We start from the raw sequence: 11,519 nt of genomic DNA on the forward strand, positions 1-11,519 counted from the left end.
TGTAGGTGTATCTGTCCTTAGGTCTCTGTCTATGTCTTTCTCCGTCTGTTTGTCTTAAGATTAAAATTTAGTTGTGGAAAACAGTTATCTGTCAGAAGTATAGAAAAAGTTGTCGTGAACAAAATAATGATCTGATATGTAATCTTATGGCTTCACTGATAAGATGACATTAATGCAAGAATGTGGGATTGAAACCCTGCCCTTTAACGGGTCGTCTTTTTTACTGTGGTTTGATCATTAGAACAGATAGCAGAGTAATAATAACGGAACAAAGAAACATTGGAAGAACAAAAACCAATGACACTTCTAGATCTGTTGAAAATGTACCATCACTGGACAGCTAATACCAAGAACTAGTTCAAATATATTGCGAGTACCAAAAGTATGAATTTGCATCAGAATCAAGTTACTCTCTATGGCCTAAACGTACAAAGGCTTTGTATAATACTAGTATCCAGTAGCACCTTGACTTTGAAATTGAAATTGAACATAAACCTCAACTTAAGTGTCTCCCACTAGAAAAAAAGAAAGAATTATAGAAAGCAGTATAATCAACAAACACCCATAGACATGATAGTAATAAACAAACAAACTCTTCAACACACACGAATGTGCGATGGAGTGGAGAGAGAGAGAGAGAGAGGGGGGGGAGAGAGGGAGGGAGAGCCGGAGAGACGGAGACAGACAGACAGAGACAGAGAGAGCATCAAATATTTAAATCTGACATTGGAAAAAATAAACACTTCAACCAAAGACTGTTTTGGTGTAGTTTTTATAACTAGATGTCTACGTACATTAGGTAAACAGTAAGCAATTATTGATATGTCGGATATATCTAGCAGGACGCTGTACCTTACAATACGTGCAACTTACGAGCAAAGGTGTGACGAAATATTGGCTCTATGAAACACGCGATATATATTTATCTATCTACTGGGTGAAAAATGTATTTATTTTTGTTCAGTTACAAAATTGAAATTGCGTTCTGATTTATGTTTAAACTTATGGTTTTATGAATTGCATTGATTTATTTGTTATTCGTATTCTATTGCATCTAATTTATTTATTTATTTATTTATTTATTTATTTATTATTTCTGTTATCTTAGTTACAATGCAATATACGGAATGAAGTCTAGCCCCGTAAATGGACCGATCTGTCTGTCTGCGGTCTGTCTGTCTGTCTGTCTGTCTGTCTGTCTGTCTGTCTGTCTGTCTGTCCGTCCGTCCGTCCGTCTGTCCATCACTATATCTACCCCTGTCACATACATCTATCCATCCCAGCCCCCACACATTTGCCAAAGAAAACCCATTATTCATCGTTTATATACAATATCAAGCTATCAATAAATAGCCAAACAAACTAGTATGAATTTTATAAAAGATTTGCCCGAATAACTTGCAGCTCTAAAGAGATACGCATGGATTAGATAATTCCCTTCAGATTAATTCTTTGCTCGGAGAAATGAATTTATCAATTTTTAATTATTCACCATGGGACGTTCCAGTGAAATCTTAACTAGATACTCACACAGATTGTCTGGTTTATCCTGTCACATATGTTTAGGTAATTTTTTTTTTAATTTTAGTAAAATATTATTTTTTTATTATCCTAATTCATTACGCAAACTAGATTTCAACATAATGAATATTTGTCAGATTTTATTTTTTGTGCATTATTAATCAAGCAGCTAATGTTGGTAGCATAAAATCTCTCTGGTTTAGTTATTCTAAATTATTAATTATGGATATTCAAGAAAGTTGCATTATTAAAAGTTTAGTTTATTTATTAGACTTTCTAATTGAAAAGAACATTATGAAATATTGTCATAGTGCGCATGCTCCTGAGAAAATGTGAGTGGGTTCACACATCCCAGTACGTATGCGAGTGTATCTCTACCAACGGTCCCGGCAAGCAGTAGACTGCGTTCTAACTCTGAATGAAAGTTATATAATAGCTCCGCGTTTGTCTAAAATATGAAAGTATGAAAACAATCGATATTGAAAGATAAAAAGTGAGAACAGTTCATACTAATAAAACACACAAGAACGAGACAAAAAGCGGTTTGAAAGGAGTCTATTCATATGCCCGCCACGAAATGTTTTGTTTCGTTTGTAAGTGTTTTTAAACTGCGTCAGGATGTAAATTTCAATAACAAGATGTCGAAATTTACCACCGAGGTCTCCTTGTACGAAAGCCTGTGTAAAAGAGGTTTTTATTGTAACACATCAGTCGCTAAATTTCGTTCCGGTGTTTCATTTCCCGTGACGTTGCATCGAATAGAACTCAAAGCATTATCACGTGAAATTGCTGACAGCGGGCGAACCTTTGCAATAAAAGCATCTACGAATGCGAAGAAAATACCTCGCTTCAACAGAGAGGGATTTTATTAGCTGTCTTTCAGGGAGATGCTACATAAATACTTTCCAAGTCATCTCTTTTAATCGCGACAAAAGCACTTCACCGTTTTCTCCGGCGAATGAATTTGACACAGTTTGCGGGCTGTACGTATCGACAGACATCTCTCCTTCTCTGAGTGGAGTCCGAGGGGAGTTTATCTTGGCGCCATGATCACATACTCCGCTGTAGGTCGACCTACCAGCGCTGCAGTAATATCACAGATTCGAATTCACAACCGAACAAAACTTAATTACATCAAGATATATCCGCGAAACAGTTCCACAGTCTTACAAATCAAACGACTGCCACAACAGGCAAGGGGTCTTCCCCCTTCGGAACCCAAGCAATGCTAAAACACCTACTATAAAGCACTTGAACACTCGCTGTCCCATGCAGGTAGGCCAATCACGTAAAACGCACTGATTTCATCTCCCGCGAGAGCGTAAGATTATTAAACGACTAAAAACTCCCCAAAGACATGTGTTCACAGATTAAAAGTAAATATGAAATACAGTTGCTCATAATACGCATTTTTCTCCCAGTAATAGAAAGCACCACCCCTATAAAGAAATGGTACAGCCCGGACTTTGCATTTCACTTATCGTCAGTTCATCTGTTCCATTGGCCCGGTATATTGTTTTGCCTCCGAGTCCTCCCAGCGTTAATTATTGAGCGGTTTACTCAGTTCACATTACCGGTCAGGGTTTGTAAAATGCCCTTTCCAATTTTTCACAGTGGGTAAAAATCGACATGGTCCACAATAGTTCAATTTTCTAATGTGAATATAGTTTTTTTGGGGGGAAATTACACTTACAAAGGTACATGCATTTTCATTTGAAATAACACGATGCGAATAAAATTGTTCGAACGGAGTTACGACGGCCCAGATGCTCTTATTGTTTTCGGGGCTTCTTTCTCGTTTGAAAGGCTGTAGCATTTTATCTGAATTTTACCGCCGTAGTGTCTTCTAATTTTAATGATGTGTTTAAATTTTAACAGGCGTTCGTCAGATAACATCCCGGGACACAGGTCGTATGTATATTTTATTCAGCGACAAAATGGTAAAAATCCACTCCTTTTTGTGTTAAGACTAAAAAATTGCAAAAGAATGTGTTCGATGTGGAGATATTGGTATTAGGAACACGTTTCAGGGTTGATATTGACTGACCAACAAATAAAAGACCTGGAATCATTCTGTGGCACAAAATATTATTGTGCATCGCGGATTGTGTTCTGTTATTCAAAGAGATATCGTACCATATGATCGAATCCTGTTATGGGACACGAACGTGAAAACGCATACAAATCCCGTTGGATGGATTTTTTTATTAGAATCCGGTTGTCAGGGACGGTTCCTTTGCTGCCTTTGATGACGACAGCGTCTACGTCCCAATCTCTTCTCGACGCTCATCAAGAGTCCATTTTTAACAAGGATGTGCTTTCAGAACGAAATACGCGAGAGATAATTACACGCCTATTGAGGGAACTATCTTTTCATTTCTCACATGCATTGGTAATGAGAGTAGGGTCGAATGCAAAGAAAGACGGAAACCAGGGCAGAAAACAGTCACAGCGTAAAATGTAGTTTTGATTAACGATTCTTTCACATCGGGTCGACAATATATTTTGTATTTTTCATGGTGCTTTGCCTACCCTTATTCTTTTTTATATACGAAAATAAACGAAAACTTATTATTTTTTTTACCGACTGCGATTTTTAAAATTCATAGTGGAATGGCGTCTCAAAATGATAAAACTGTCCAAACGAGAGGTGTTTGGCACTCAAAGCTGTTTTCTCTTTCTTTAACATGAGTACGCTGTTATTTTGAAAGTGTGTTACATGAGAAATGGGCTAAAAAAACTCTCCTTGTTATCGCTAGGATACTTCGATGAAAAGGGAACACTTCAATATGGTAGCTGATGTTGATCGATCGTATGAGCTACAGAGAATGCTATAGTTGTGTCCCAATTCGAGGAAAATACACGCCGTTGATTCCTTAACTTGAATCGATAAATAGCTCGTTGTCACCGTCCCTATTCTGTACAGAATTCACCTTTCAGTCTAGTCGATTTTCAGTTCTTTCCACATTTTAAGTTCAATCTGGTGATATACTTAAAATGATGTGTCGTGTCATGGCAAGCTGACATCACTAAGGACGCCCCCGATCGTGTGTGCAGTGCAGTGTACAGGTTGGGACGTGAAAGCCAGTGTACGGTGTCAGAATTCAAATGTCATTTTTTTTTAGCAAAACACAAAATATATAGTGGTGCATGCATTAAACTCAACAGTTTCGTATGTTTCTCTGTAATCGATTACAAACGCTTAGACACTGAGTCTGTGCTCGGCCAAGAGTACGATTTGTATAGCTCCTAATTAGAATGCAAATGCATATCACTACAACGAGTCACATACTAGTATTCCATAGACGAAAACCTGTATCTGACAAGTTCCCGGATGTCCACTGATCCGACCTGAAGGATGACGGGGACTGATCCGGCTCACCGTGCACTAGTGGCGTCTGGGTGTTCCAGATGCCCCAAGATGATAGTCCTGTGTTGATTTCCTCTCTACGTGATCGAAACTATATCAAATTGAACAAAAATTTAGTCTCTAAAATTATGCATATAATTTTACTGATTAACTTCGTAGTGTGTGCCATATTTGTAGTAAAATATAAAAGTGTGTTTAAAGAAATAAAATTTTTATGTGAAGCCTTTACTTTCTTTTAAATATTTACAGTATATTAGCTTAGTTTTTTATTCGGCATAATTCCTGGCACCGTACAAAGACCATAGAAATCTGCACGACAATAATATCTGCAATTTTGCAACATTTATAGTAGGTAAAAATAAATCCTGAAAATCTATATACATGTACTATATTAGAGGGGTTTCAAATTTCTAGAGGTCAGGCTGTGACCTCCTGCTTAATACGGGACAGTAGTGCACTTTCCTCGAGTTATTATCGACACGGATAAAGCAATACATTTGGCTATGCGTGTTACAGTTACCGTAAATTGACTCAATCTCGGCTATACCTACGACATTAACCAAAATGCAATAAATTCCAGTTAGTGTTGGCCTAGTGGTACAAACCGGCAAACCCTTTCTCATATTAGCAAACCATGCATTCTTCGGGTCTTACATTGCCAATGGCGACTTCGGAGTAAAATAACAAGTAAATCGGGATTTAGTCCCGTTTGCTTTAGACCAATTGAGATTAATTGTAGGTAGGAGATTCTCGATGTACCTGGCTCCATAGAATCTTCAATTAGTATGATTTCGGAGTAACTTGTACAAATCACTCGTGTGTTAGATAAAATCCATTATCTGTTCACAAAAAAGTCAGACGACTTGATCAAATAACAACGTAACTTTGATTTGCAAAATTATTTACAAATATCAGTATTATTAACAAACCAAATATCGCTTTGCTATTTTTTTTCCTGATTAAACTATTTATGGCGAGTGATTCGGAAAATGGACCGAAGACCCTCCAACACAAGGACCCTGTCATTTTGTATCTCAACTCGCGTGCCATGATTTATTTTGCTTTATGGATTTCCACAAAGGTTTTTAACAAGCCCCACGGTTGAAAAAATTTCGTAGGACCGACCAATTAAGTTTTTAATGAGCTGGCGCTAACCAGGGACGGGAACACGCACGAACGTGCCTCGCAATTCGAAATGAGCTCGGGATCGATTTTCTCCTTCCCGATTAAAACCATAAACCCCCATCACTCTTATCGGTTCTTAGCGTCGGTCACAGCAGGAAATTTTGATCCCACCAAAATTTATAAGGTTCGAATTTAATTAAGTATTTTTTTTTGGTCTTCGTACATGTTCAGGCACCTCTAAAACATGCCTGGACGATATGGTGAGCATACGCGATCGCGAAGCCATATCATACCGACAATCCACCCTTATTGTGTATTCCAAAATGGGTCGTTTTCTGCCGAAGGCTTTAACTTGTTTATTTCAAATTGTTGTCGTCTGCTACATTTCGAGGCGCGTTTTCACATTTTGTATTTCTGAAGTCAATAAATATCATGAATTCAAGATTTTGGGGTTTTTGCCCCTTTTTTACAGTTGAAAATGAATGTTCCAAAATTTTGGCGGGAATCTTGTGGTCGAAAATACATGTATCTGTAGATTCAGAACCGTCTGAGTTAGAATTTAGTTACGCACAACATATGGATGAACTACTTGTAACCTGAGGTTTGGGAGAAAGCAAAGCGTATTCTGTCCGGGTTAAAATGGCCTACTTGGTCGCTTTATTATTTGAAAAAACACTAACACATATCATGGCTGTATTAGGGGAGACATCCATGCACATATCACGGTAAAGTGGACGAATCGTGTGACTACAATTGTGTGAATTTAGAGAGGGGATTAATACAAAAAGTGGCAAATGTTACATATTTCTGTTTGACCAACCGGTTGCGATTAAATAAAAAAAAAAACATGATGTTTGTTTAGCGACTAAAATAGATGATGGCAACATTGTGGCACTTATAAAGTACGCAAAATAAAGTGAAAAACATATTGATGAAAAATATAACAGGGTGTCTATTTCACGAAAAACATGTGTATACCATACTCCTCAAAATACAGAGTACTTTTCTTCCATACCCGCCGGGTAAAAGGCGTCCTGCGTCACAACATGCTGAAAAAGTAACCGATATATTCCATAGTACACTAGTAAACTCCTATTGCATAAACGTACCTTAAAAACAATGCAATAACGCTAAGTTCGATCTGTCTTCAATCCATAACCGATGTCGGCCAGGTTGACGACCTATCAAGTATTTTCCCGCTAAAATCATGAACAGAAATTCTTGTTGACTACTATTTTTTTTCGGATGTCAACTTTTCAGAATCATGTAAATACTCACTGTGTGTATAAGTCTAAAATTTAGTCGAAACATTACCAAAATATAAGGGTTTGTTTTTTAAAAAGGGTTGAGGCTCAGATTGTTACTCTGCTTGAGATTGATTATTCCACTCTAACCAATCCCGCTAGATTAATTTGCCTCACTTTGGGTGTACTGTTTCTTTTTTCTTCTTATACACAACTATACAGCAGTTCTATAAAACTACTAAACGACACGCGTGGCAGAGATTACATATATTGTTGATACAGATCACGAGGTGACATGCCCAATTCTGTTCACCGTTTTTTTTGTTCAGTACAGGCCACTGCGACAGGGTCGAAATTAAGGGGAAAAATGTAGTTCTGAGTACGGATTTTCTTCTACGTGCGTGGTACAAAAAATAATGCGATGGAGTCGCCCCACACAAAATACCTGATACGGTTATTAAAAATGAACGACAGGGTATGATAGTGCTATAGTGATCACCTTCAGCAACACACCAATCGAAATGTGATTGTGAGCGTAAGCGCTTTCTCATGTAAAAATTGTTTCCTCATAAGGCACGCAACACAACATCATTAATTTTCAGTAGAGAAATTTTTATGTCTTTAATATTTGACGTTTTCTTTTAGTTCTCGGGCCTTCAAATAATTCCTTTATCTTTTGAGACTCTTTTAAAACGCTGTGGGGAAAAGGATTTTCGGGAAAATAATTGCGGGGCGTAGTTCGTAACCATGACGGGAGGGAAGAAACTATTATTCAATAGGGGTAGGAAGGTTAATGTGAGGGACGGTTGCCTCGTTCACTTTCATTTCCTGGTTGGTGCTAACAATGGAAAGTCATTTTGTGCGTCATTGTTCACAACGCGTTCATCCTTCTGACGTTCGAGAGAGGCTCTTATTGGCGAACAAAGTAGGAGAGCTAACGACTTCAAGTCAGGAAAAAAACTGACGTCGATCTAACGACTAGTCCCATACCCCTGAAGGAGTATTCCTTTCTGGCAATTTTCTGAAACGTGTCCGCGCACCCGATAACGTCATTGCGTTTCCTTCTTTAAGTTCTTTTTTTTTCTCGTAAAGGAAAATTAAAGGGCAGTCCATGGATTCAAATCGTATGAAACTAGTAGTATATATTGCAACCATAATACGATCACCATACGGGCTCGGATTTATTTTTCTTCTGCACAGATCATATATTACAATGACATAGAGAAGGACGCGACGTCTAGTCAATCAATTTTCCCCATGTGTGGAATATGTTGTGGTATTGGACAGTACAAAGACGCCTGTCCACGTCTTTGTATTGCCGTGTATTTGTCAAACTCTATTCGACTAAACCAACCCCGGCATCTGTGTTTTTAGAGAGAGGGGATCCGTGGGATAAATTGACCCCCATTAAAAAAAACACCGTCTCGTTCCTGGGGTTCCTGTCCCATTTCCTCGCAAAGTTTCGTCAACCCTTACGTCACAATCACCACCTACATGGAATCACCGAATCCTTTTTTTTATTTCCATTAGCTGCTTCCATTTCTGGCATACTGGATTTTCTTCTTCGATATTCACGCTAGGGAACAACTCAACTAAGTGGCTGAACGCTCACGACGCATGCCTCTCAAAGAATGGAGACGAAATTACTCTCTTAAATTGGCAAATATCATTTGGGACAGTGAAGGCGGCTCCATATCTTTGGAGCAAAAATTTCCTATGTATGCAAGCGTAAATTTGCCAGGACGAAAGTGAGCTATGCGTGTTAAGTTTTGTTAAAATGGTGATATGTTGTTTTATTTTTTTCCATATGGGACGGAGATTTTCCATAATCGTAACTGATTGTATGTGCGTTCATCCACATACACACGTACGAGTTTTCATCGGCCGTGTTTTTATAGCATACTTGGTGATTGGCGTCTAGTCTGGTAGACAAGTAACATGTGACACATCGACCAATATTCAGCTTTGCGTTACTCTCTCCTCACAGATCCTTCCTATGAAAATAAATAATTTGTAGTACTTGTATTGCTGATTGTATCAGGCGCCACACGACGCACATCCAGTCCGTCTAGTAGGAGTGATTTTCGTCCTGCGTAATTCAGGTAGCCGGTTGCAAAAGTGACTGTTGCGATGAATTTATTACATACACGTCACATAGACCTCAGAAAGAACGATATATTACTAAAATGGAAATTTATTAGCGAGCGAACGATCGAAGCGAGAGGTCAGAGAAACCGTTGTGATTGCGGTCCTGGGACATTACACGTTACCTCCATATGTGTGTGAGTAACGCTCGGGATGGATGATGCAAATTTGATCGATCGGTCAACGTCCACACAGCGGACATAATACGTCGCAGCTGACGGAAACAAGAATATATACAGGTTATCCGCATGTCGGACGATTCGTAAACGGAACCGTCAACTCTAAAGGCAATGCTACTTCCTGTCAGGTTATTAGTGAAAATAGTAAAAAAAAAATTATTTCAAATTTTGAGTTGCCGTAAATTAGGATGACGGAACTGCACTACGTTGGCCTCTACTCTACCACACACGTCATCCGGCCCGACGCAGCATGGACCACCGCACACGCGAAGTACATGTATTCGTATTCATATTTATAAGCCAAACTTAAACAATGCAGCGAGATTTCAACTCACTGGGGAATTATACAGACTGAGAATGCTTTAAAACGATAACACATATGTCATGGGCTGAAACGCGCCTTTTGCCATTCTGGCTCAATGTAGCAATTTGAAATTTGAGAAAAAAAATATCAAAATCCGAATTGAAGCCCCAAATTATCGTTTCTTGCATATCAGTCACATACAAAATATTAAATGCGGGGCGCAGAGGTTTCATTTTTCATAGCACTGGGCGATTTTTTAAAGTCCAACGTCTGCAGGCTTGCTCGCGCATGTCTTTTATATATGGATGCTTATGGAAAGGTGATTGACACGCACATACAGCCTACCTAGTGGTGCATATAATATTAAAAGTGTGGGAAAAATACAGGCATGTATTTGGAAATGCATAGTGTGAAAGCATCATAGACTTGTCTCTGTTACATTCAAACTTTAATATGTTCGAAGTAGAAGTTTCTAGAGCAAACATACGCCGTTTTGCTCATACAAACACCGGTCGATATAAGCACTTTAATCGGCGCAACGGCGTATAACGGAGACCACTGTATAGGATAGGGTAGGATACAAAGAACACACGTATACATCATTACCCTAGTAAACAGAATCGAAAAAATAACCATCCCAGTTTTGAAAAATAAAAAAATAGGGATAATATTTGACTGTATGGGCGCACTGGATATTATTAAATCAAAGCATGGTATTAACGGAGTTTCAATTTTGAAATACCCAATTTGGGAAAGTGGTGTCAAATCTCCAAAAATATAAGGCTAGAGTGATATTGTGGATATGAAGGTGCACTGCCTTTAGTATTGGTTTCCCTCTTCGGCAAGCTTTAGTACTAAGGTTCTATGTCGTCAGAAGCATCCCTCCGAGTTCGATATATAAGTAATGGCGCCTCGCTCTAGCTGGCGTGTTTTGGTATTATATTATCATCGTATTTAGTGTTGGGCCACCAGGTACATGTACATGAAAGAAAATAATATTAGAGATTGGTATTTTACTCTAAAATGAGTCAAAGTAAAATATATTACCGTAGTTTTGACCGGGACGTAGAGAACATCCTTCATGGACTCGTCACCTTCCCCAGGTCCCAGTTTAAATCCCTTCGCTTTAACCCAAAATCTGAATTTCGCGTTCTCCGTCGTCGGTGCTTCTTCGCCGTTGAGAAATCGCATTATCCTATCGTGCTTTCTCTTGGTAACCGTCTTCGTCTTGCCACTGTCGCCGTAGTTTCGTAGAGCCCATGTTTGAAACTGGTCGAACATTTCCGCCTTTGTTTGTCCGTTTTCCATGTCGTCAGGTCTGCGGTGTCAGTAAAAAATATGTGTGCTGTCCGTCCCGATCCGTGTGGCCAACGCGACCGTAGAAATTTCCTGTACGAAGCGCTATGTAGTATAGGTCCCGGTAGCGTAGCAGAACACGGATTGAGCGTATTGCCAACCACTAGATATACATACAATGAATATGTAGAACACACAGTGCGCACATTGTAATCAGGACAACCTATTGTCAGAGACTGTCATCTGGCCGATACGGCCCGGTGATTGGTCGGTGTACACAAAAGCCTCCAATCTCTGTTGGCTTGTCAATCACAGATGTCCCATATTGGAATATA

At 38.9% G+C, this 11,519-nt stretch overlaps 1 protein-coding gene across 1 annotated transcript in view; it reads right to left on the bottom strand.

Annotated features, from left to right (window-relative positions):
* LOC144445620 (nucleolar protein 4-like) overlaps window positions 1-11,196 on the bottom strand; it is an 82,290-nt gene extending 71,094 nt beyond the window's left edge. The window contains exon 1 of the mRNA XM_078135235.1: window positions 10,936-11,196. Within this exon, the coding sequence (XP_077991361.1) occupies window positions 10,936-11,196 (261 nt within the window). The remainder of the gene's footprint in view (window positions 1-10,935) is intronic.
* Between the last annotated feature and the right edge of the window lie 323 nt (window positions 11,197-11,519).

The sequence above is a fragment of the Glandiceps talaboti genome, chromosome 14 (assembly GCF_964340395.1).
Source record: "Glandiceps talaboti chromosome 14, keGlaTala1.1, whole genome shotgun sequence".
Classification (NCBI taxonomy): Eukaryota; Metazoa; Hemichordata; class Enteropneusta; family Spengelidae; genus Glandiceps; species Glandiceps talaboti.